This window comes from Heterodontus francisci, chromosome 43, assembly GCF_036365525.1.
Source record: "Heterodontus francisci isolate sHetFra1 chromosome 43, sHetFra1.hap1, whole genome shotgun sequence".
NCBI lineage: Eukaryota > Metazoa > Chordata > Chondrichthyes > Heterodontiformes > Heterodontidae > Heterodontus > Heterodontus francisci.
This window is the reverse complement of record NC_090413.1, coordinates 22,418,049-22,445,268: the sequence shown is the minus strand read 5'-3', so window position 1 is coordinate 22,445,268 and position 27,220 is coordinate 22,418,049. Positions and strand designations below refer to the sequence as shown.

The 27,220-nt window shown below is 45.0% G+C and overlaps 1 protein-coding gene across 8 annotated transcripts in view; it reads left to right on the top strand.

Annotated features, from left to right (window-relative positions):
• The window catches only part of nfixb (nuclear factor I/Xb), a 342,103-nt gene that overhangs the window by 128,081 nt on the left and 186,802 nt on the right, over window positions 1-27,220 (top strand). Inside the window, exon 4 of one of the 8 annotated variants that reach the window (XM_068021139.1) lies at window positions 24,461-24,492. The exons of the other annotated variants lie outside the window; for them this stretch is intronic. Coding sequence (XP_067877240.1) covers window positions 24,461-24,477 — 17 coding nt within the window. The 3' untranslated portion in view covers window positions 24,478-24,492. Of the gene's footprint in view, window positions 1-24,460; window positions 24,493-27,220 lie in introns of those variants that run through there. 8 annotated transcript variants of the gene reach the window in all.

Here is a 27,220-nt window from a genome sequence, read left to right as displayed (position 1 = left end):
AAGCACCCCCCCCACTCCCCATCCCTTCTGGAAAGTGAGGGCATTCCGTTGTTGATAATTAACAGCTCGGTTACTAGGAGCATTTTCGAATGTCGTTTTCAGTTTTGTTTGGCGCAGGGAGGGTGGGAGATTTTGTCACTGGCGCAGGTTTTCTCTGCCCTGCTCCAGCTCTGAGGCATGGATTTGAAGTCATTTCACTGGCCTTGACCTTTCTTTTTCCCTTTGAGTGGAACTCGGCGCGGTCTGCTTCCCCAACTTCAAAGGAGTTAGAGGAAAATGTCATGAATGCCAATGCAGCAAGGAACAGAGACAGAGAGAAGGGACTGTGGCACCATTTGATGCTTGATGAATAAGGGATGGGAAGATGCACTGGGGGTAAATCTTGACTTTAGGCAATGGGCTAAAACGGAACACCTCTTATATCACAGTGGTGTAAAATGGACGCACTCACTGTCACCTGTTTTACAATCTCAAGCAAAGTCAAAATTAGCCCCGTTCTTTCCTTAATGCAGTCTGCACATTCCCATTTTAATCTGTACTTTTAAAGCATGACTCCCTTCAATTTGCATTACAGAATCATGGAATAGTACAGTGCAGGGGGAGACCGTTCGGCCCATCCAGCCTGTGCCGGCTCCTTTTGAAGCTTTCAACTCTCCCTTGTTACTCTCCTTTTCTTTCCTGGAAGTGGACAGATCTGTATCTCGGCCAACTGACTGTTTTGTAAGAGTGCCCCCGGACAGTGAGCATTCCCCTATAGAAGGGCTCGCTCGCCAAAGCCCGACCTTGCCGGGGTAGCGAGAGAAACGATTTCCTCAGGGGTGGGAATGCTGAACAAGGTGGCAGGGGTTGTGGGCATGATCTGAAAATTCAAGCCAGGCTACCAGAGAATTAAATAAAAGCGAAAACAAAAATTAAAAAAATTAGGAATGAAAAGTAAGTAATTCCTTGTGACTGTTGCTGTTGTAACTTCCTGGAAAGTATCATGAGGTGTATGGCAGTAAGATAGCAATAACCCATGTGGCTTGCTTGCAGGAAAGGTTTACAAGTGTTTGCAAATATTGAACTCAAATCCTGTGTGCAGCAAAGATGCAGCCACTTGAGGAAAATCTGTAATTCAGCAAATAGCTTAGTAGATGGGGTTTGTTCTGTTGGAATTCTGTAGAAGTGTAAATAACTGGAAATGGGTCTGACCCACTGGAATTCTGTACAGTGTGTGAGTGAATGGGATGTAGTTTGGACCATTGGAATTCTACATCGTGGGAGTGAATTGGAAGTGGTTTGGTCCACTGGAATTCTGTACACTGGGAATGAATAGGAAGTGGTTTGGACCATTGGAATTCTGTACACTGGGAATGAATGGGAAGTGGTTTGGACCATTGGAATTCTGTACACTGGGAATGAATGGGAAGTGGTTTGGACCATTGGAATTCTGTACACTGGAAATGAATGGGAAGTGGTTTGGTCCATTGGAATTCTGTACACTGGGAGAGCATGTGAAGTGATCTGATCCATTGAAATGCTGTGCCATGGGAATGAATGGGAAGTGGTTTGGTCCATTGGAATTCTGTACACTGGGAATGAATGCGAAGTTGGCTGGTCTATTGGAACTGAGAATGGATACAATATAAATATAACAACATTGAAAAAATAAATACCTTTTAGCTTCAATAGTATAAATTTAGTAAAAGATCCTTCATTTGTCAGATTTGGTTAACCAGTGATATATTAAAAGTTGTGTTTAAATATGTCTGCAGCACAATAAAATCTGCCCTTTTTTTTGTCTAGTTGTGCTATTTTACCATATGTTAACTGTTTCAAATGTTCTGGGAATTAATCAAAAAAGTTGTTCACTAATATGTACTGGGACCTTTCTCTGTAAAAGAGAAGACTGAGGGGTGACTAGATAGAGGCCTTTAAGATTATGAAAGGGTTTGATAGAGTAGAGGTAGAGACCAAAATGAGAGGCCATAAGTATAAGATGGTCACTAATAAATCCAATAGGGAATGCAGAAGAAACGTCTTTATCCGGAGATGGTGAGAATGTGGAACTCACTCCCACTAGGAGTAGTTGGGGTGAATAGCATTGATGCATTTAAGGGGAAGCTAGAAAAACACATGAGGGAGAAAGGAATAGAAGTATATGTTGATGGGGTTAGATACAGTAGGATGGGAGGAGACTCTTTCAGTGCATAAACACCAACATTGGGCAGTTGGGCCAAATGGCCTGTATCTGTCCTGTACATTCTATGCAATTCTATGCAATGCCTTCATTGTCTCCCTTTGAATCTTGCACAATGTTCTATCACATCCTTTGCCTCACTGGGAGCAATGCCAGTGGAGGTCTACTCCTTTCCTCAGAGGGACCTGAGCAGCATTCTCAGTTGTACAGTCTTCTGTGTCTCGCACTATGAAGTAATGCGTTTGAGTGGTCAGGCGGACGACCCCAAGTTTGCAATAAACACCGGGGCCTGCATTTCTAAACCCAGTACCACAGTCAAACTAGCTTGTTATTGTTATCATCTGTACACCTACAGGTGTGATTATGGAGTCAACGCCAATCAAATGGCGACACAGCCACCAGCCTCTGAAGCAATCTAGTCTGGCCGTGCAGCCCTCTCTGGCGGACGCAGAAATCCACTGGTGCAATGTGAAGAGGAGCAGTGGTGATCTCCCAGCGTTTTGGCTCCCTGAACCAACACCAGATGGTTTGTCTCGTTGCTGATTGTGGGATCTTGCTGTGCATAACTTGGCTGTTGCATTTCCCTATATTAAAAAAAAAAAATGTGCTCACACTCCAAAGATAATATATCGGCGCTGACATAGTTTGGGACCTCCGGGGGACATGAAAGATGGAAGGTTCCTCTTTTTTTGAATATTTGTGTCCTTGATGGACTGATCTAAGACAGCTCCAAAGACCTTTGCTTCTAGCCTTGCTTGAAGTGACTCTATTCTAACTCACTCTGCCAGCAAGTTTAACATTGAGCCAAAAAAAATATGGAGCTTTTGATAGGGGAGGTAATTTTGTGCCCCTCAAGCTGAAGGATGTTGGTGCTCAGGAATAACACTTCAGTCACTCAGTAACAACATCAAACACTCTTGGGTCAGTTGTGACACAGTTAAATGCAGAGTAAAGTTCCCTCGAATCTGCCTCAACAGCTTCAACCTCTACCCGCACCATTCTGCCATTTCCTTTTTTCCCCCCCCAAAATACACTTGATTAATAAAATTTGTAAAAGCACACTGCATAACAATTCAATTTTGATATTATATAGAGTGCAATACAGTTCTGTTTCTTTCATTATAGTATGTGGCACTCTAAGGTGCCTCACTACACTTACAATTACAGGCTATATTTACAATATACATTTCATGTCCAACATCGGGTCCGAGGGGGTTTTCTCTTGGGATCCAGCCCCTCGGTGTACTATGGCGGGAGGGCCTTAGACAGTGGCCTTTCCCCATTGAGCTTTTGCAATGCCTGCTCCAAGCTTTAGTGCGCCCCTCAGCACATAGTCCTGGACCTTGGAATGTGCCAGTCTGCAACACTTGATCATGGATATCTCTTTGCACTGGAAGACCAGCAAATTTCAGGCAGACTAAAGTGCCCCGAGTTGATGGTCCTCCAGCAGCAGTTGATGTTATTCTCGGTGTGCATCCCTGGGAGCAGTCTGTAGAGCAGTGAGTCCTGCGTTACGAATGAAACTCGACAAAAACCACTGCATCTCCTTCCAGACCTTCTATGCATTCCAGAAGAGGTGGCGATGCTCTCTTCCCCATCACTGCTGCCTTGAGGAGAGTGTACTGGCTATGTCAACTGTGGCTCAGTAGGTAGCAGTCTTGTCTCTGAATCATACGGTTCCAGGTTTAAGTCCCACTCTGGGGCTTGAGCACAAAAGTCATGGCTGACATTTCAATGCTCTATAAATGCAAATATTTCTTTTCTGAGACTCCAGCTGTGCAGGAAGGGTTTGAGAGGGAGGGCCCTTCTCACCACCTGCCAAGCTACGTCTTGGTGCTTGTTTGAAAGTTCATTTTCTTTTTTCCAAAAATATACTTTATTCATAAGATTTGTAAAAGTATATTATAACAGTTCATATTTGACATTATATAAAGTGTAATACAGATCAGTTTCTTTCAATACAATACATGAGGTGCCTCACTACACTTGCCATTACAGGTTATACCATTTACATTTGCATCAGCCCAAGGTGTTTTACACTGTTTCCAGCCCCTCGGTTTGCAAGTTCATTTTCTGCCCTAGGCCCTTGGTCTCAACCTCAAAAGAGTACTCTCTAGCAGACTAGACAGGCAATTTTCACTTCCTGTATAAGTGGTCGTATGACTTTTCAGTGTCGATGCTGAGAGCCTATCACCACTGGGCACTGGTCCGACACAGTGCAAATTTGTTTTTTGTAGGACCTCATACAGAGGACTCTGGTCAGGATTCAAAGTCAAGTCTCTGAAGCGAAAGAGCACTCTGCCAATCTAGTCTGCCGAATTGTGACATTTGCCTTTCTGACAGTCTCTCATTACTGCATGGCTGCAGGGCAGTTTATTTCACCTGCGAGGAAGCTATCATAAGTTTCTCGAGCAGTCAGTGATCTTGCCTCTTGGCATAGATAAGCAACATAGTTGAGCTGCATGTCTCAGAATATTGCATCCTTGTGGATAGGCCTCAAGAACGTTCAGTCAGGAGAGAGTAGTCGCTGAGTGGATAGGCCCTCAGCTCTGAAGCTGACAAGGCAACACCGTCAGGGATGCACAAGAGACTAGACTTGGAGGAGAGCAGAGATCTCAGAGGGTTGAAGGGCTGGAGGAGGTTACAGAGATAGGGAGGGGTGAAGAATGAAAACTTATGAGAACTTTAAAATCGAGGCATTGCGGGCCAGGAGCCAATGTTGGTCAATGACCACAGCGGGTGAAGGGGACCTGACACAGGAGAACATGTTTGGACTTCTTAACAATGGGAAGACAACTGAGAGTGATCACAGTCCACTGGCGAGGGTAAAAATCTAACGTCCTCACAATATGGGCCTGCATCAGAGATTCATTTGATTTTTGTTGGGGAAAAAAGTACTCAGATGAGTCTAGACAAGCAGGTTGTGAAGTTTGTTCATTGTGCGTATGATTGCTGTCCTTATTCGGAAAATATACAGGGATATGGAGCAATATGGAGCAACACAGGTGCTCTCCTTCCAGGCATCAAGAAACATTCATCAGTGCCAACTGGCTTCAGGCAGGGCAGATGTGCAGCTAAATAAATATGCATTGACTTACGGTGGAGCTGGAGATTTGCACAATCTCATGCACTGATCTTTGCACGTTTTATTGTGCTGTATAGCATTACATAACATCCAATCTGTTGGGTATATGTTACTGCGGATAAGTAAGATAAGTGATAACCTGTTTAAAAAGAAATGAAAGACTTAGATTTAAACAGTGCCTTGTCATTGCTCCGAAATGCTTGAAAGCTCCTCAAGTACAATTAGGAATGTAGCAACATTAGGAACAGGAGGAGACCATTCAGCCCCTTGACCCTGTTCTACCAATCACTTAGATCATGGCTGATCTGTATCTGAACTCCATTTGCCTACCTTGGTCCACATCCCTTAATACCCTTACCTGACATAAATCTGTCAATCTCAGTTTTGGAATTTTCGGTTGACCCCCCCTCAGCCTCAACAGCTTTTTGGAGGAGTGAGGTCCAAATTTCCACTACCCTTTGTGTGAAGGAGTGCCTCTTGAAGTTATCCCTGAACAGCCCAGCTCAAATTTTAAAGTTATACCCACTTATTGCAGATTTCCCTACCAGAGGAAATAGTTTCTCTCCAACTCCCTGACCAAATCCTTTAATCACCTTTAAGCACCTCAATAACATCATCCCTTAATCTTCAAGGGAATCCAAGCCTTAATTAATTGACTGTTGCTATATGGGCTAGAGCCGCAGCCCCATACTCACTGCTAATTGCTGCAAGCAGCACTAGATAAATGACCAATTCGTTCATTTTGTTTGAGAGGAATGTTGACCAGGACATCCTTTCTCTTCAAATAAAGTCAGGAGATCCTTCAACGACCTCCTGAACCAGCAGCACTGGTAGACGAGGTTTAACGTCACAGCCAGAGGGCAGTGCCTCCGGCAGTGCAGTACCCACTTAATATTCCACTGGTGCGTCAGCCTAGATTATGTGCTTGTATCCCTGGAGTGCGAATGCAAAACTCTGACTCAGATGAAAGTGCTACCAACTGAGTCAAGTTGACATCCGTATATCCTCGTACTACCAGTGGGTAGTTATTTTCGGGCCACAGTAATTGTTCTGTGTCAAAATTCATGTTTTGTTTGTAAAGTAAGGAATGTTATGTGGCTCTGTGTACATGTGTGACGAAGCCATTAGCATAAGGAAAAATATTCTGTGTACTCGTTACAGTCAAAAAAAGACCGATCACAACGCTATTTAACCTTACAAAGATAACAGCAATGATAAATATTTATGTAAAACCTTCGCTACAGTGTCCCAAGGTGTTTCACAGGTGCATATTCAAAGTACGCTTTTTTAACTTGTGCCTGTCGGGCAGCAGGCAAATTAATCACAGGGTAAGGGAGGTCAGGAATGTGCTTGATTTGTTTTTTTCACACTTCTCCGACAGACAGATTAACACTGTATTGTATTTTGATGGTGCACCAAGCCTTGATGTGGAATGTGCTTAAATTGTTTTTTCACACCTCCCAGTCAGGGCTTTAAAAAAAAGAAAACATGAGTTCAGCCCAAGCTTGGGAATAATAAGTGAGCTGGAGGCATCTTAAAAGAAATGTCTTGTGTCTTTATATAAAGAAAAAGGCCACATTTTTAAATTAAGTTAAGTGAGATATGAGAGTCCTGCGTGCCCCATTACTTGTCCTTGTCCATTGGCTCCCCTTGACTTAACATTGCGATTTAAAGACCCTTGTTCTCACCTTTGAACCCTCCACTTTAACTGGGAGATGTTCTCCGACATCCCAGCCTGGGAGTGTGTGTTTGGCTGGTTCCATTTCAAGTAAACTCAGTCTCCGGCTGGGACTTCACGTTTTGCCAAAATTCCAGATTGTTCATGGGCATGGAGCCACAGCATATGACCTTTGCATTCCTTCCTTTTTCATCACGTCTCCTCCTCCTCTCCTCCCTGTCCTTCCTTTCCTCTTCTCTCTGTTCCTTCCTTTTTCCTCCACTCCCACCTTCCCCTGCTTCATTCTACTTTTCTCCTCCTCCCTCTCTCCATTCCTTTCCCTACTCCTCCTTTCCATTCTCTTCCCTTCCTCTCTTCTCCCCTCCTCTCTGTTCCCTATCCCTCCATTCCAAGCCCCTTCCCATTGCTCCTTTGTCTTCCACTCCTTGCTGTTCCCTTCCTCTCCTCTGCTGGCTCCAAATTACTGCTTGCTCAGTGTTTAGTGTCAGCTCTGTTTCAGCAAGTTACACTCTTGTTTCTGAGTCAGAAGGTTGTGGGTTCAAGTCCCACTCGAGGACTTGAGCACAAAAATCTAGGCTGACACTCCTAGTGCAGCACTGAGGGAGTGCTGCACTGTCAGAGGCGCCATCTTTTGAATTGAGATGTTAAACCGAGGCCCCGTCTGCCCTCTCAGGTGAATGTAACAGATTCAAGGGCTCTATTTTGAAGAAGAGCAGGGGAGGTATCCCCAATGTTCTGGTCAATATTTATCCCTCAATCAACAGCACAAAAACAGGTTATCTGTACAGCAAGAGTGGCGCAGTGGCTAGCACTGCAGCCTCACAGCTCCAGCGACCCGGGTTCAGTTATGGGTACTGCCTGTGTGGAGTTTGCACGTTCTCCCTGTGTCTGCGTGGGTTTCCACTGGATGCTCCGGTTTCCTCCCACATGCCAAAGACTTGCAGGTTGATAGGTAAATTGGCCATTGTAAATTGCCTCTAGTATAGGTAGGTGGTAGGAGAATTGAGGGAAGGTGGGGATGTGGTAGGGAATATGGGATTAATGTAGGATTAGTATAAATGGGTGTTTGATGGTCGGCACAGACTCGGTGGGCTGAAGGGCCTGTTTCAGTGCTGTATCGCTCAATGGTCATTATCACAATACTGTTTGTGGGAGCTGCTGTGTTTTCTACATCACAAGAGTGACTACACTTCAAAAGTATTTCATTGGCTGTAAAGTGCTCCTGAGATTGTGAAAGGCGCTATATAAATACAAGTCTGTCTTTCTTTCTTTGCTCCATACTTCTGCTATTCTTTCAGTGTTTGTGTTCTCTATCCTCTGGCAGTCACTTTCAAAGCTTTCAAAACTTCCACCTTTTCTCCTTGTCTTCAAAGGGCTGCTAAATACCCCTCCTCCATCCATGGCTTTACTCACTCCCTTGGTCCCTTCCAATTGCTACTTGATGTCCACCTCTCCTTTTTTTAAATGTTCTGAGATATTAGTCTATACGAGGAGCATTGTGTAAATGTAAGCTTGTTATTGCGTCTTGCTTGCAGAGACCTGCCCAGAGTATCTAAAGGACTGGGCAACTGCTGTAGATTTTCACAGCAGGGCTGGTGGGGGGGGAACATTAATGAACTGAGGGTTAAGGATTTTTTCTTTTATAAATAGAGATCTCGGCCAGATTTCAGTGTAGGAGTTCAACGCTCGAATCTGCTAAGTCCCTAACCCGCTGGAACAAACCCAAAAATTCCTCCCTGCTCCAAATGATACCAAGTGTTCCTCATTAAAATAACCCGACTGTGTTTTTAAGAGTTAGAGACATAAAAAGAGGTCACATGTTTAAACCAAAATGAGTGAGTTTTATTTGAAATGTGTGTCAGATCCCTTAATTCCACTTCTTCCCCCACTGTTTTTCTTCTCATTTTCTCACGTTTCACTGCCTTCATCTCCCACCTGTCCCTTCCCTCTCTCCTCCCTCCTATCACCTTCTCTTGCTCTCCTCTCTCATTCCTTTCTTTCCCTTTCTTCCTTCCTCCCTTCCTAATTCTCCTGTCCTCTCTTCTCTCTGTCTTGATAGTATTGGGACAGGGTGTTGGGGGGAATATTCAACTTCAGCAAGATACAGAGAGAAATGGACAGTTGGGGATTGTCCGCCCATAAAACATGCTGCCCGATTTTTAGACCAGGGTTCAACAAGGGTTCAATCTAGTAAAGGGAAATTTTAGCACTGTTGCCTGTAAATTCTATGTCACACCAACATGAGGAATAAACCTCCTGATAGAAGAGTGGAGCTGAATACCCTTGGAATAATTAAGAACTAATTGGATGTTGCACTAGGGTAATAGTAGTCATAGGTGATTTTAATCTACACGTAGATTGGGCGAATCAGATTGGCAGAGGTAGGCTGGAAAATGAGTTCATAAATGTATTTGAGACAATTTCTTAGAGCTGTATGTTTTAGAGCTAACTAAGGAACAGGCTATTCCAGACCTGGCAATGCGTAATGAGGCAAGATTAATCGATAACCTCATGGTAAAGGAGCCTCTAGGCAACAGTGATCATAACATGATAGAATTTCATGTTCAGTTGAAAGGGAGAAGTGTGGGTCTAAGACTAATGTTTTAAACCTAAATAAAGGTAATTACAAAGCTATGAAGGCAGAGCTAGCTAAAGTGAACTGGGAAACTAGATTAACAGGTAGGACAGTAGAGATACAGTGCCAGACCTTTAAGGAGCAAAGATTTATCCCAGGGAGAAAGAAAGATTCTTTGAGAATAATGCATCATCTGCGGTTAAATAATGAAGTTAAGGATAGTATCAAATTAAAAGCAACACTCTACAAATCTGCAAAGATTAGTGGTAGGTCAGAAGATTGGACAGATTTTAAGAACCAGCAGAGAATGATGAAAAAATAATTAAGAGGGAGAAAGTAAAGTATAAGAGAAAACTAGCTAATAATATAAAAACTGATAGTAAGAGTTTCTACAAGTATTTAAATGGGAAAAAAAATAACTAAAGCTAAAGTTGGTCCTCTAGAGAGTGAGTCTGGGGAATTAATAATGGAAAACAGGGAAATGGTGGAGGCGTTGAACAGGTATTTTGTGTCTGTTTTCACTGTAGAAGACTTAGAAAACCTGCCAAAGGTACTTGAAAATCAAGAGGTGAAAGGGAGGGAGGAACTTAAACCAATCACCATCACCAGGGAAAAGGTGCTGGGAAAACTATTGGACCTAAAGGCTGACAAGTCCCCAGGACCAGATGGCCTGCATCCTAGGGTGTTAAAAGAAGTGTCTTCAGAGATAGTAGAGGCTTTGGTTATAATCTTCCAAACTTTCTTAGATTCGGGAGGGTTCCAGCGGATTGGAAAATAGCAAATGTACGACCTTTATTCAAGAAAGGAGGGAGACAGAAAGCAGGATACTACAGGCCAGTTAGTCTAACATCTGTCATAGGGAAATTACTAGAATCCATTATTAAGGAGGTTATAGCAGGATACTTAGAAAATCATAATGAGATCAGGCAGAGTCAACATCGTTTTGTGAAAGGGAAATCGCGTTTAATGAATTTGTTAGAGTTCTTTGGGGAAGTAACAAACAAGATGGATAAAGGGGAAGCTGTAGATGTGGTGTACTTAGATTTCCAAAGGGCATTTGATAAGGTGCCACATCAAAGGTTACTATACAAGGTAAGAGCACATGGTGTATGGGGTAACATATTAGCATGGATAAAGGACTGGTTAGCTAATAGGGAGCAGAGGGTAGGGATAAATGGGTCTTTTTAGGGTTAGCAAGTTGTAATTTGTGGAATGCCCCAGGGATCAGTGCTGGGACCACAACTATTTATAATTTATCTCAATGGCTTGGATGAAGGGACTGAGTGTATGATAGCTAAATTTGCCAATGATACCAAGGTAGGAAGGAAAGTAAGTTGTCAAGAGGAGGTTTAGAGTTGACAAAAGGATATAGATAGGTTAAGTGAATGGGCAAAAATTTGGCAGATGGAGTGTAATATGGGAAAATGTGAATTTGTCCACTTTGGAAAGAAGAATAGAAAAAGCTGTATGCTATTTAAATGGCAAGAGATTGCAGAACTCGATGGTACAGAGATTAGATTAGAGATACAGCACTGAAACAGGCCCTTCGGCCCATCGAGTCTGTGCCGAACATCAACCACCCATTTTATACTAATCCTACACTAATCCCAGAGAGAGATCTGGGTGTCCTGGTACTTGACTCACAAAAGGTTAATATGCAGGTACAGCAAGTGATTAGGAAGGCAAATGGAATGTTGGCATGTATTGCAAGGGGAATTGAGTATAAAAGTAGGAACATTTTACTGTGGCTGTGCAGGACGTTGGTGAGACCACATCTGGAGTGCTGTGTACAGTTTTGGTCTCCTTATTTGAAAAAGGATATAATTGCGTTAGACGCAGTTCAGAGAAGGTTCACTCGACTCATTCTGGGGATGACGGGCTTATCTTATGAAGAAAGGTTGAGCAGGTTGGGCCTATACCCATTGGAGTTTAGAAGAATGAGAGGTGATCTTATTGAAACATATACAATCCTGAGAAGACTGGATAGAGTGGATACCAGGAGGATGTTTGGGGAAACTACGACTAGGGGACGCAGTTTAAGAATAAGAGGTCTCCCTTTTAAGACGGGGATGAGGAGATTTTTTTTTTCTCAAAGGGTCGTTAGCCTGTGGCGTTCTCTTTCCCAGAAAGCAGTGGAGGCTGGGTTAGATAGATTTTTGATGGACCAGGGAGTCAAGGGTTATGGGGGGCAGACAGGAAAGTGGAGTTGAGACCACAACCAGATTAGTCATGGTCTTATTGAATGGCGGAGCAGGCTCGAAGGGCTGAATGGCCTACTGCCCCTAAGTCCAGTGTTCCTATTAGGGTCATTCTGGTTGGATGAACTGAAATGAGCTGATCGGCCTCCCTCGCCCATATTTACCCTGTGATATTGGGTGTGGAGGTGAGGTCAGGTGATGCTCTCTTTGATTGACTCGCCTATAGCTCCCCATCAACGTGACTCACGCATGAAAAATGGTCACCTGGACAGCAGGAGCCAGTGACACTGAGCTCCGGAGGCATCCTGTGTCTTAAGGTTGGCAATATAGGCAAACGTAGGTGCAAGAAGAGAACACCGCATAGCTTCCCAAATTGTAGCCTTGATTCACCTGCTTTGTATACAAATAGACATGACCCTGTTACTCTGTATTATTTATGCCTTTTCCTTTATATACAGCAGCTTCTATTAAAATGACAGGCATCATACAGTCATTGTTAAATGACATTGATCGGAAGATCACGGGTGCAACTCTCAATTAGTGTTGAGTTGTCAGGGGAAGCTGCTTGGAAATGCTGGGATTGGTCTGAGTGGGTGGGGAGGAGGGGGATTAATGGTTGGGGGGAAGGGGGTCAGTGACCCCCCCCCCTATTGGATAATGGGGGAGTGTGTCGACTCCAGGTGGTACATGATTGGACTTGGTAATGTCTCTCTACGTGCTGCCATAGCTCATGCTCATATACAAGGAATGGATGAGGCATAGGACTGTTGCTGATGCTTGTGGAGTGGAACTATAACAAGGGGGGAAGGGAGCGGGGGGCAGAATAGGGGCAGAAAACTGGAAGCAAATGTAATGTCAACTAATTTTCTTGGCTTTAATCCTGACGGTCCTTTATGATACCTGGACTCCAAGGGTTAAATTATGAGGAGCAATTACACAAACGAGGGGTTGTATTCCCTGGAATTTAGACAGCTAAGGGGTGATTTGATGAAAGCTTTCAAGATATTAAGGGGAACAGATAGGGTAGATAGAGAGAAACTATTTCCGCTGATTGGGGAGTCTAGGACTGGGGGTGGGGTGGGGGCGGGTAGAGTGTAAAAATTAGAGCCAGACCTTTCAGGAGTGAAATTAGGAAACATTTCTCCAGACAGAGGGCAGGATTTTGTTTCCCTCCCCCACCACCCCCCCCCCAGGCATCAGGTTCCGTGGCCTGAAGATGGCTCCGGGTGATGCCCGCCACGGATCGCGACGCCATGAGGGCCTGGCCCGATCCTCCTGGCGGCGGAGAGGCTCCGTGGCGGTACCTCTACCACTGGGCGACGGGACCACAATTTAAACATTCAGATAAATAAAATAAAACAGTTAAATGGACATATCTGTGATCTTGAGGGCCCGCCGAGATCTTTGGCGCGGTGGCCAGCACTCCCGTGTCTTCAAATCCCCGTCCGGGAAACATGGCTTCATACTGGTAGGGGGGGGGGGGTGCAGGAGGTAAGTTTATCAGTGTTGGCGGGGTGGGTGTTGTGGGGAAGGGGATGACGGGATCAAATAAATGTAATGGGTGTAGGGGATGGTGGGAAGGGTTGACATTTAACCTTTGCAGTTTGAAGGGGGAAGGTCAGATGTAAAATTGCACGTGTTTTTGCAGGGGAAGGGCAAATAATTACTGTGATTGTTATTGAGGGGTGGGAAAGGAGTGTTATAAATTTACTTATTTAATTTTGGGGGAGTTACTCCTTTACAAATTTAAATGTGCTCGCAGGGCTGGCCTATACCTCGACAGCTGACGCCAATGCTAGCGACGAACAGCCCGTCCCCTCCACGTGATTGGGGGAGGGGGTGAGAGGCAGGCCACCCCAGCCATTTAAATGAGCCACCACGTGGGAGGTTGCGGCGGTTCTTTGGCGTGCGGCCCGCATTGGCGTGCCGCCCCCGGGATTGGCGGTGAGCTCTTGAAATCCAGCCCAAAGGGTGGTAGAAGTTTGGAACTCTCTTCCGCAAATGACAATTAATGCTGGGTCAATTGTTAATTTTAGATCTGAGATTGATAGATTTTTGTTCGCCAAAAGGTATTCAGGGATATGGGGCAATGGCAAGAATATGGAGTTAGATCACAGCTCAACCATGATCTCATTGAATGGTGGAACAGGTTCGAGGGGCTGAATGGCCATGTTCCTCCTGTTCCTGTGTTTCTCCAGGAAAAGGGAAGTGAGATGTAGCACAAGTTACAAGTGACTAGATTCCCACACAGCGGGCTGCCTGGACAAGACAATAATAGGGTCTTATTAGATGTAAACATCTTAGACCACTGGATAATATGAGTCACCTTTGAAGTGCAATGATGAATGATACATGGGCAAATATGGCAGTCATTCTGTACCTCAATGTCTCACAAACAATAGGGAGGCGAATAACCAATTAATCTGCTTCTGGTGATTTTGGCTGAAGGAGGAATGATGATCAGGACACCGGGGAGAACTCCCTTGCTCTTCTTCAAATACTGCCATGGGATCTTCACATAGAATGTACAGCACAGAAATAGGCCATTCAGCCCTTCTGGTCCATGCCATTGTTTAAGCTCCAATGATCCTCCTTATCCAACCCTTCTATTCCTTTCACCCTCATGTGTTTATCTAGTTTCCCCTTTAATGCATCTATTCGCCTCAATGACTTGTGGTAGCGAGTTCCACATTCTCAGCACACTTTGGGTAAAGAAATTTCTCTTGAATTCCCAATTCGATTTGTTGGTGATTATCTTATATTGATGGTCCCTAGTTCTCCACCACAAGTAGAAACAAGTTTTCTATGTCTACTCTATCAAACCTGTTCATAATTTTAAGGACCTCTATCAGTTTAACACTCGGCCTTCTTTTCTCGAGAAAAGACGCCCCAGCCTGTCCAGTCTTTCCTGATAGGTATAACCCGTCAGTTCTGCTTTCATCTTTGTAAATCATTGTTTGCACCTTCTCTAATGCCTCGATGCCCCTTCTGTAAATGGAGACCAGAACTTTAAGTGTCATCTAACCAAGGTTTTGCTCCAAGTTCTTTAATGTTCTGTATATGATACTTCTGGCGATGCGGAACGCCATCAATATTGCGCCAGATTGTCAGCCCAGATCAGGAATACAAGCCCTGGTGTGGAATTGAACCTGTGACCTCATAAACCAGAGGCAAGAGAACGACCAACCAGTTTGAACTGATGCACTTTACAGTAAAAGATCCAACAATGGTACAAGCTCTGCCTCAGAAAGGAGGTGACTGTATGTTCAGTGTGTATAGCTTGAAAAAGAATCCCCAGCGGGAGGTTAACACTGTGTTTAGTCTTGCAACATTATTTTGACCTCTTCACACTGCACTTTATGCGACTTTCTGCAATATTATATGTGAAGATAACACATGAGCAACAGCAGACTAGCCTCGCTCTACAATGGCTGATCTGAATTTGTAAATTTCATGCCAGTTTTGTTAAACGGCGTCCACTGTGAAAGAGACGGCTGTCACATTTTTTTTAGATTAGAGATACAGCACCGAAACAGGCCCTTCGGCCCACCGAGTCTGTGCCGACCAGCAACCACCCATTTATACTAATCCTACACTAATCCCATATTCCTACCAAACATCCCCATCTGTCCCTATATTTCCCTACCACCTACCTATACTAGTGACAATTTATAATGGCCAATTTACCTACCAACCTGCAAGTCTATTGGCTTGTGGGAGGAAACCGGAGCACCCGGAGAAAACCCACGCAGACACAGGGAGAACTTGCAAACTCCACACAGGCAGTGCCCAGAATCGAACCCGGGTCCCTGGAGCTGTGAGGCTGCAGTGCTAACCACTGCGCCACTGTGCCGCCCAAACATAGCACCAGTGACTGTGCTTCAGAAGTAACCTGTGGGCTTTGAAGCACTTTAGGGTCTCCTGAGGACGTGAAAGGTACCAAATAAACACAAGATTTCTCGCTCTTTCTTGAGAATTACGAACAGCAACAAGCAGATCTTGTTTACATTGCATAAAGGTAAAAAAGAGAAGAAAGCCTTGAGTTTATATAGCAGCTTTCACAACCTCAGGATATCCCTAAGCAATTTACAGCCATTGAAGTACTTTTGAAGTGTAGTCACTGTTGTAGGAAATGCAGCTGACCAAGTTGTGCACAGCAAGCTCCCAGCAAGGAGATAATGACTAGATGATCTGTTTTTGTGATGTTGATTGAGGGACATGCATTGGCCAGGACACCAGGGAGAACTCACCTGCTCTTCTCCAAAGTAGTGCTGTGTAATCTTTTACATCCACCTGAGAGGGCAGATAGGACCTCTGTTTAGTGTCTCATCTGGAAAGCAGCACCTCTGACAGTGCAGCACTCCCTCAGTACTGCACTGGGAGTTTCAGCCTAGATCATTCTATTTAAATCTCATTGAATGGGGCTTGAACACACAGCCTTCTGCCTTAGAGGCTGAGAATAACACCCACTGTCTAAACATCGATAAGGAATCTAGAATTCCATATAAACTGTGGGATTTGGTACCATGTGTAGCTATAGCCTGACATAATTGGGTTCACCATTAGACACGATGAGCCAGGCTAGGGCAATATTGTCTATGGAGAACAGTAGGTCAGGGTTCAATAGCAGAGAGAAACATATTCTGCAGTTTTCTGTGATTACCTTTGGGGATCAGGGAGTATTTATGCAAGACTTTCCCCCAGGAGATTAAATATTTATCTAAAAATATTGTATAAATGCCAACAGAGGAAACCTATAAGGATGTGAAAGTTGATTGTAAACCCTTCTGACTGTTAGTGGAAAGAGGCAGGATTGTTGGAACAACTGGCTATTTCTCTATTCCTAAAATAGTCACTGTCCTTGCGATGAAATTCAATCTTTAATCCACAATATGGGGCTCCTTAGGCTCATGGACCTTGGTGTCAGCTGTGGCTCAGTTGAGACAGAAGGTTATGGGTCAAATCTCATTCCTGAGTCTTGGCCATAAAAATCTAAACTGATGCTCCCAGTGCAGTATTACTGAGGGAGTGCTTCATTGTCGGAGATGCTGCCTTTCAAATATAATATTAAACCAAGGCATGCCTACCCTCTCAGGTAGATACAAAAGCTCCCATTGCACCATTGTGAAGAAGAGCAGGGGAGTTCTCCTCGATGTCCTGGCCGCATTTATCTCTCTATCAACATCAAAAAAAAAGTTGTCATTATCGCATTGCTGTTTGTGGAACCTTGTGCATTTTGGCCGCTGGGTTTCCCATATTAAGACATGGACAACTCTTCAAAAGTACTTCATTGGCTTTAAAGCACTTTTGAACGTCCTGTGGTCTTGGAGGGGGCTATATAAATGCAAGTCTTTGGCTGCAGCTGGCCATGTCCCCGTAACCATCACAGCCAACTCGTTAAGAATCTCCAAGAGAGGATCTGCTCTGAGACTAGTTTTACCAATATCCTCCCTGCCCTCTTGAAGTGCTGCCCTCTATGGCCTCATGGTGCTTCGCTGAGAGGGCCAAGTTGACAGATGGTGCAGCTTTCCCAGCGAGGGCAGGTCAAGGACAGATGGCAGCCAAGGTTGGGATTCCAAATCTCACAGAAAGAGATCAGCGAAAGCGCCCGACACATTTTTCGACTGCAGCAATTAGACACACATACACACAAAGAGAAGCAAACAAGTCTTTAACGTGACTTTGGATCCCATTGTGACTGGATGACGGATGCCAGAAGTGGTGACTCATTAGCAAAGAATGACCCAATTTTGAACTGCGGCCTAGTGCAGCCAACAATAATTGATACTGTCTCCATAAACAGTGCGTCAAATCATCAACAGAGAAGCAGTATTGAGATCTACCTCCAGTTGTACTCCATCTAATATTGCGGTGATTTGTTCGCCAGCTTTGCACACAATCCAGTTGTGTGGAATAGGTCTCTCTCTCTCCACTTTTTTGTTCCTCTCTGTGTCCTCTCCTCTGCTGAATGCTTCTGCATGTTTGTGGGTGAGTGGGAACTGTCGTCGTTGAAAGGCACCATTGCCCAGCCTCGAGCACCCAGGGTATCTGTTCCCAATCGCTGTCCAGTTGCGGTGCCACCTGACTGGAATGGCTGTGCACGTCGACATTGGATGAGAATATGTTCATGCTAGATCTGCCCGACACCCAAACCCCAACTGTGTTCGAGTAGTCTGTCAATGCTCACTGTCTAGGTCCCCACTCAAAGTATTACTACCCGGGTGAAGTCTCTGGCGCTGCGCCCTTTCAAGAGTCTGCACCTTTGCTCAAAGAGAGGAGAGCAGGATTAACATAATTAAAGTTGTGAGATGGTGAGATTTAATGGGTAATTACAAACAAAAAGAAATAAAGACTTACATTTATATAGCGCCTTTCAGGACCTTAGGACGCCCCAAAGCATTTTACAGCCAATGAAGTGCTTTTGAAGTGTAGTCACTTTTGTAATGTAGGAAACGCAGCAGCCAATTTGTGCACAGCAAGATCCCACAAACAGCAATGTGATAGTAATCAGATCATCTGTTTTTGGTGTTGGCTGAGGGATAAATATTGGCCTGGGCACTGGGGAGAACTCCCCTGCTCTTCTTCAGGATAGTGCCATAGGATCTTTTACGACCAGGGTCTCAGTTTAATGTCTCATCTGAAGGACGGCACCGCTGACAGTACAGCACTCCCTTAGTACTGCACTGGAACATCAGCCTTGATTTTCTGCTCAAGGAGTGGGACGTGAACCCATGACATTGTGACTGGGAAGCTATCGACTGAGCCACGGCTGACACTAAAAGGAAAAGCCCTAGAGTAACATTCCACATACCTCTCTTGGTACAAACTATAGTAATTAGGTGGAACTTTCAAACACAGACAAGGTCCTGCCATGGCGCATGTGCCACAGACTTCATTTTATCCATTAAAGTTGGCAAATAAACTCCCTGAACTTGTTCCCTTTCTTGACACAGCTGGAGTTGTGGAACTTAAGGACTGGAATGAGGGGGAGTTATATTCAAGGACACACGTCCTAAATATGTCAACCTAAATCCACACAAGTGCTGTCATGCAGGAGACGGGCCAGATGGTTTCGAGTCATTCCACAGGTGGAACATGCCGTTCCACAGTAACGGGCTTTAGTTAAGTTTGAGAGCTGGTGTCTGCAGCTTCCTCAAGCAACCAAACAGTAATAGAGAGACTGCTCCACAGACACGATGACCTTTACACTCAGGAAACACCCGGTGGCTGAATGCGGCTGGAGGGGAAGCTGCCTCGAGACTGGGCATCAGCCAGTTCGTGCTTTGCTGCACATTCTAGCCAAGTTTCCAGCAAGGGAAGCAACAGTTAAGTATGGCTGAGGGTGCAGAATACGAATCAAATTGCAGTTGCTGTGAATTAAATCTCAAACCCAGTGTTGTCTGCGGGGACTGGGTGCCTTACATCGGAAGAGGAGGAGGCCATTCATCCCGTCGAGGCCTGGCTGATCAGTATCTCAACACCACCTGTCCACCTCGGCTCCATAACTCTCAATACCCTGACCTAATAAAAACCATTCAATCCTCAGTTTTGAAATTTTCAGTTGACCCCTCCGCCCGCCCCAGCCTCAACAGCTTTTCTGAGGGAGCGAGTTCCAGATTTCTACTGCTCTTTGTGTGAAGAAGTGCTTCTTGACATCACCCCTGAATGGCTTAGCACTAATTTGTTCTGGACTCTCTCCACCAGAGGAAATAGTTGCTCTCTATCTACCCGATCAAATCATTTAATCATCTTAAAACACCTTAATCTTCTGGACTCAAAGGAATACAAGCCTAGGCTATGCAAGCTGTCCTCATAATGTAACCCTTTCAGCTCTGGTAAATCAATGCCCAGTGCCCCGACCCCTCTACCTGCCTTCTAGTAAGTCACCTATTCTTTAAGGACAGTTGAGGTTCATAATCATAAGAACTAGGAGCAGGAGTAGGCCGTCCGGCCCCTCGAGCCTGCTCCGCCATTCAATAAGATCATGGCTGATTTTTCGTGGACTCAGATCCTCTTACCCGCGCTCCCACCGTATCCCTTAATTCCTATTAGGCTATTAGGGGGAGGGATATCAGAGCTATACCTAATTTTCACCATAGGGTCATAGCACAGAAGGGGGCCATTTGGCCCATTGAGTCCATGCCAGCTCCATGCTTTGTCCCACAGAAGTCATTTGATACCAATCCGAAGTGGGAACACCAATTGGCTTTTAACTCTTCCTATACTACTGAGGCGGCCAAGACTTTTTCCCTCAAAACATGAGCATTGTAAGAACTCATCATGTCAAGGATGAAGATAAAGCTCAACTCTCATCAACTGTGCCCAAGTCACCAAGCTTGTGGGTTCAAGTTCATCAGCACATGATCTAGGCTGAATCTCCAGTGCAGTACTGAGGAAGCACTGCACTAGCAGCGAGGCCACCTTTCATTTGAGAGATTAAACCAAGGCCCCGAATGCTGTCTCAGTTGGTGCTGATTGGGTGCTATTTGAAGAAGAGCAGGGGAGTTCTCTGCGGTGCTGTGGCCAACACTTATTCCTCAACCAACATCACTAAAACAGATTATCTCACTGCTGTTTTTTGGGACCTTGCTGTGCTGAAGTTGGCTTCTGCATTTCTTTGCATTACAACAGTGACTATACTTCAAAACTACTTCATTGGCACAGTGGTTAGCACTGCAGCCTCACAGCTCCAGTGACCTGCGTTCAGTTCTGGGTACTGCCTGTGCGGAGTTTGCAAGTTGTCCATGTGGGTTTCCACCAGGTGCTCTGGTTTCCTCCCACAGCTAAAGACTTGCAGGTTGATAGGTAAATTGGCCATTGTAAATTGCCCCTAGTGTAGATAGGTGGTAGGAGAATTGAGGGAAGGTGGGAATGCAGTAGGGAATATGGGGTTAATGTAGGATTAGTATAAATGGGTGGTTGTTGGTTGGCACAGACTCGGTGGGCCAAAGGGCCTGTTTTAACGCTGTATGACTCTTTGGCTGTAATGGGACCACCTGATTTCATGAAAGAGGCTTTGCAAATTTTTACTTTTTATTTCTTTTACCTTTTCCCTCCAGTCTTGGAGTTGAGCAGTGGAGGCAAAGCTCTGTGTCATTCAAGGCCCTGGGCGTGGGGTGGGGGGTGGAGACAATCATGGGGTTATTATGGAAGGATGAGTGTGTTGGATACATGGTCAGTCGTGCGTACTTGTCTTTGTGATGCAGCAATATCTGAGATGTTCTGAACCAGGAGAGAGAGAGAGACAGATGCTCACAGCCTACTTCCCCCTCCCTTCCCTCCCCTTCCCACCAACCATCCCAGCTCAACCCTACCCCACTTCATCATCCACCACCCAGCTCAACTTTCCTCATCAATCCCCTCCTCATCCCTTCTTGTAGAGACCCTGGAACTTCCTTCCCAGATAATTAACATGCAGCAGGGCAGAAAAGGCATGGGCTACAGATTTAAAATAATTGGTTTAGAGGGAAGTGGTGGAGAAATTTTTCCACCCAGAGGGCGATGGGGGTCTGGAATTCACTGCCTGAAAGGGTGGTGGAGGCAGAAGCCCTCATTGCATTTAAAAAAAACTTGCGTATATATTTGAGATGCCGTAACCTACAGAGCTAGGGATCAAGAGCTGGAAGGTGGGAATAGGCTGGATAGCTCTTTTCGGCCAGCACCTATACAACGGGCCAAATGGTCTCCATCTGTGTCGTGAATCTTTCCAAATTTTTTCATGTTCTATGCGTTCGAGAAGATTTCCTTTGACTTGTATTTCTAGTGAAACCATAGACACTTTCCAGAACATGCTTATGGTGTTGCATCACAGTAATACTCTTCCCCTTAAAGCCTAAAATGGACCCCCCAAAAAAAACCCTTCTCAATGGAGCCCTTTATTTTTTATGCATGTGTTTCTTGGCATTGTGTTGTGCATCCGGAGATAATTAAGGTCTCTTTGCCTGATGGCCACGTGTCGCCCTGAGCTAAGATAACAATTTGAAATGAAAATTCTTTCATATGTTTGTGTGTGTAGTCTAACAAAGATTATAGTATGTTAAACAAAAGTGTACTGGAAGGGAAACCTGCTTTAACCTTCTCCTGCACTCTCGGCAATAAGCAGGACTCATTGGTGACAATGTGTTTACTTGTTTGGGGCTCGCGCTGTGTGTGAGAAAGGATCACTTATATCCGTGGATTATATTTGAGGCTGAGAAGTGAGCTGAACACTGCTGTCAGAAATCTTCAGCACTGCCAGATCCAAATCACGCACAGTACCATGGCAACGGCCATACAGTAATAATCATAACCTAGTTCAAAAACGTCTTTATAACGCTGACGGGGATGAATTTTGAAGAAGCTATGTCAACCCTTTTCAGAGCAAACTTCAAATGTACTAAATGAAGAGGAAGCCTATCAGCCCTGCTCCACATCCAATTGTAACAGTCACTCTTGAGTCAGATATGGTATCAGTTGAATATGTGGTCAAGATTCAGCAATATTGGACCATTGTCAGCCATGGTTCAGTGGCTGGCACCTTTGCTTCTGAGGCAGTAGATCATGGGTTCAAGTCCAGTCCTGAGGCTTGAGCATAAAATCTAGATTGAGACTTGCAAGTGCAGTACTGAGGGGGTGCTGCAGTTTTGGAGGTGCCATCTTTGGGGTGAAATGTAAAAGGTCCCCTGGTGCTAATTCAAATTCAAGCAGGATAGTTCTCTGCAGTGACCTGGGCCAATATGTATCATTCAACCAACACTGAAAAGCAGATTATCTAGTCATTATCACATTGTTGCCCATGGGAGCTTGCTGTGTGCAAATCGGCTGCCATGTTTTCTACGCTACAACAGTGAATGCACTTCAAAATTCACTGTAAAACATATTGGGATGTCCTGAAATTGTGTAATGCACAATAAATGTGAATCTTTCCTTCATTGTCTTCGACTGTATCACTCACACTTCACTGCTTATCGTGTCACACGTCATTCCGGTGACGGAGTGGGAGGATCTGTGAGGGAATTCCAAGCTGCTGTTTATGCTTCATCCACCACCATCTCTATATCTTTTTGAGTTGGAGGGCGAGGCGAGGGAATAGACTCGGTTTCGACACAAGTTGGCAATCGGTTGGTTGGGCGGTGGAGGTGAGGGGTAGGCAGGAAAGATTTCCACCCGCTTACCCTCATCCTCGCGTCACTGGTCAGATCCCCGCCCAAAACTGGCAGATGGTCAATGGGTTGGAGCATGGTATCGGGCAAAAGGAGGCTGATCGCTCGCACCCAGGCGCGTTGTTGGGGTGGGGGTGATGATGGTGAGAGTGTGTGCAGGAGAACAGTGGAGGGCTAAACATTCATTCTCATCTGCTCAGAAGAGAAGGTTAAAGTCATAATGAGTCCAGCGGTTGTTTTCAAGTCCCTCTGACATGACTGTTTTACTCCCGATAGCCAGGTGGTGAAGGATAGAATGGGATCCCAATCTTTATACACTTCTAAGCTTTTATTTACAGAGATACACGTTACAAATGTGTACCTCCAAACTCAACAACCACACTTTCAGTCTGTTCCTATTTATATGTGAATTTCCAATTAATGCCCACCACCTGAAGACAATTAAACACTCAATTAATGTACAATTAACAATCGCAAAGCCCGTATGATATCGAGAAGTCTCCTGATATTGTGAAGTCCCTCTGTTTGCTCCTTTAGTTCCCTGGGCCTCCTTATTTCTGACTGTGTGAGCTAATGCCAGACAGTGTGACATTAGGGGATGCCACGTTTGATCTCAGCAACCTTTAATGCAGGAAGTGCAGGGACAAAAGGTTATCAACTGGGTTGTGGGCTCCTGCTCTCTGGTGACCTCTGCTGCAAGGTACCTTTACAGGGGGGGTGGGGGGGGAATCAAAAAGCAGCTCTCCAAGAACAACTCAAAAGTGTCTCTGGTAATTTTGTTCTCTTTAATCTTTCAATGGCTGTTGCTTTAAGGAAACCGGACACTAATGAGACCTCATCTCACCAGAGTCTCGTACTACCACCAAACAGCTGTTGACGGGAGAGGGGGAAGGGAAGCCTCTCATTTCCGCTACCCCTATAATACTAGCACAAGGAGTGTGACCCTGATTAACTGCAGACTCTCTGATCCATCAAGTGCCAATTATTTTGTCCACACTTTAAGATGGGGGGCACGACCTCCTGGTTAAAGCGTCCTTCTGACTCTGTAATGCATCCTCTCACTGATCCCTCGTTGAAAGGGCCTGCACCGTTCTCCAATTCTAATGTCCTTGTCTCCAGGACCCTTTCTATTTTTGTACTTAAATGTTGCGATATTATTAGCCTCATTTTCTCACCCTCCCCTGTAAACTATTTTCTTGCCTTTCCAGCTCGTGAGACGTCGTTGCAAGAATTGAACATTTGAAATAACTCCCCTTTTATAGGTGATGCCCGAGGCTCAGTTTTACACACACACACACACACACACACACACACACACACACACACACACACACACACACACACACACACACACACACACACACACACACACACACACACACACACACACACACACACACACACACACACACACACACACACACACACACCTCTGAGTCACAAAGGTCGTGGGGTCAAGTCCCATGCCAGAGACTGGAGTACAACATCCAGTAATACTGAAATAAAATATTGACACTCGAGTGCAGTACAGAGGGATTACTGCCCTGTCAGAGGTGCCATCATTTAGATGAGATGTTAAACTGAGCCCCTGTCTTCCCTTTCAGGTGGATGTGAAGGATGATGCGGCCACTATTGCAAAGAAGAGCAGGGGGAGTTCTCCCTGGTGGCCTGGCCGATATTTGTTCCTAAACCAATGTGACCACAACAGATGACCTGGTCACAAGCATATCACACTGTGGTGCCATGCAGTGTGTAAATTGGCTGCCTTGTTTTCTACAGCGGTGACTACATTTCAAAAGTTGACTTAGGACACCAGGGGGGGAGATCTCCCCTGCTCTTCTTCGAAATCATGCCACGGGATCTTTTATACCCACCTGAGAGGGCAGACGGGAGTTTAACATCTCATTGAAAGCCTCACTCAGTACCGCACTGGGAGAGTCAGCCTGGAGCGGGGGAAGGGGACGAATCCTTTTTGTTTAGTTAGGGGAAACTTTGTGAGAGGATTTACCACGCTGCGATGGTGCAAGGGAACTTAACCACATGTACAGCCAGCTGCTGTTCATGTTTACTGCTGTATGATCAATGTTCCTCGTTGCTTTCTATGGCATCGCTGTTTCTGTACGGTAACATGAGTCAGTATGTATTTGGAGTGTTGGCTCATATTACTTGTCAGTGCACAGTTTTCCAGGTTCAAACCCAGGTCTATGCTGAGTTAGCTGATCTCAGTTGGGCTTGACTAGCCTTGATGTTCTTGACCTAGCGAGGGATCGGCCCCAACTAGAGTATTGCGTCCAGTTCTGGTCACCACACTTTAGGAAGGATGTGAGGCTCCTTGAGAGGGTGCAGCGGAGATTCATCAGAATGGTTCCAGGGCTGAGGAATTTTAGTTACAAGGTTAGGTTAGAAAAGCTGGGGTTGTTCTCCCTGGAGCAAAGGAGATTGAGGTGATATTTGATAGAGGTGTACAAGATTATGACAGGCTTAGATAAGGTAGACAGAGAAAAACTGTTCCCATTAACTGATGGTACAAGGACCAGGGGACACAGATTAAAGGTTTTGGGCAAGAGATGCAGGGGGGAACGTGAGGAAGAACATTTTTTACGCAGCGAGTGGTAATGACCTGGAACTCGCTGCCCACGAGGGTGGTGGAAACGGAGACAATCAATGATTACAATAGGAAATTGGATGGGTACTTGAAGGAAATAGACTTGCAGGGCTACAGAGATCGAGTGGGGGAATGGGACTGACTGGATTGCTCCGCGGAGAGCTGGCATGAACCTGATGGGCCAAATGGCCTCCTATGCTGTAAATGACTCTGAGTTTGTGTCATCTGGTGATCCTCGTTGAACACTCACACATGGAGATATCTGGAGAGAATAATAACATCTACTTATATAGTGCTTTTAACATAGTAAAAACATCCCAAGGCAGGAGCGTAATCAGACAGCATTTGACACCAAGCCATATAAGGAGATATTAGGACAGGTGACCAAAAGATTGGTTAAAGGGGTAGGTTGTAAGGAGCATCTTAATGGAGGAGAGAGGGAATTCCAGAGCTTGGGGACTTAGACAGCTGAAGGCATGGCCGCCAATGGTGGAGCGATTAAAATCGGGGGTGAACAAGAGGCCAGAATTGGAGGAGTGCAGAGGTCTCGGAGGGCTGTAAGGCTGGAAGAGATTACAGCGGGGATAACGGCATGGTCAGGTGAGAATAGGATTGAAGCTGGGCAGAGTTACCAGCCTTCCCCACCCCCCGCACTGTCTAGAGGCTTGGGGGACGGCCTGGTGTTGGGGGATGGGGGAGACACGTTAGTGGCTGTGCATTCTGGAGCCTTATCTCGGGAGAGGAGGGAAAAAGATTGGCAACAAGAAGTCTACGATTTTCAGTCTGCAGCCCGTCCAGTATCACCACCAATGCTGATGCGTTAATTGTCCTTCTACGCAGAGTCAGTGTAAATATTTACTCTCTAACCTCTGTAAGCTGCCCAAATCATCCCGTGATTGTAAATATATGAAGTGATTGTGTATTTTACATTAACTGCTTCTTGATCCTGATAATACTTCTGCAGTACAGAGTACCAGCTTCCTATTCCATGAGAGCTGTCGATTAAACCACACTCTGGTGGTAATTAAGGTTTATTTTGTTTTAATAAATGTACAATAAAAAATGTTCATTGAGTCAGAACGTTTGCCAACTGTGGTGTTATAATCGTCCGTAACTAACACAGTTGCCTTTCTCTTATATTCCTGCACTGTTGCAGATGTTGGAGGAGGCCCGTTGGGAAGTAAAGGGTGGGAATTAGAAATTAAAAGAAGTGTCATGGCTGACAAAAAGGTGGAGCCAATTTATCGAGGTTGATTGGCCTACACCGGATGGTCTTCAGTAGGCCAGGTTACACCATCTAGCTTTATTTTGGTGTGAGGCCTTTCTAGCTTCACGTTAATAGACAGTTATACCATGGCGAGAGTGTTACCGCTGAAATTAGGGAGACAATGAACGGATGCGTCAAAGAACTGTCAAAACATCTGAATTGGAGGAAAATATTCCTTGGTTAGAATCCCCTCAGCCTTATGCAGAGAAAAGACCCAAAGGCCTATATGACTGTAAGAGTTCAGCTTGCCCCAAAACCTCGACTGGAGTTTTAACAGGACACAGCTAGAAATTTCTCCTCATCTCAGTCCTCTTATTCTGAGATTGTGACCCTTAGTTCTATACTTCCCAGTAAGGGGAAATATCACCTCAGCATCTACCCTGTCAAGCCCCTTAAGAATTTTATATATAAATAGTCGTTTGGTAGTACAGAACTTGGGTATTGCTGAAAATAGAGACATGTTGTCGAAGCTTTTCGTCTTGCACTCATCAG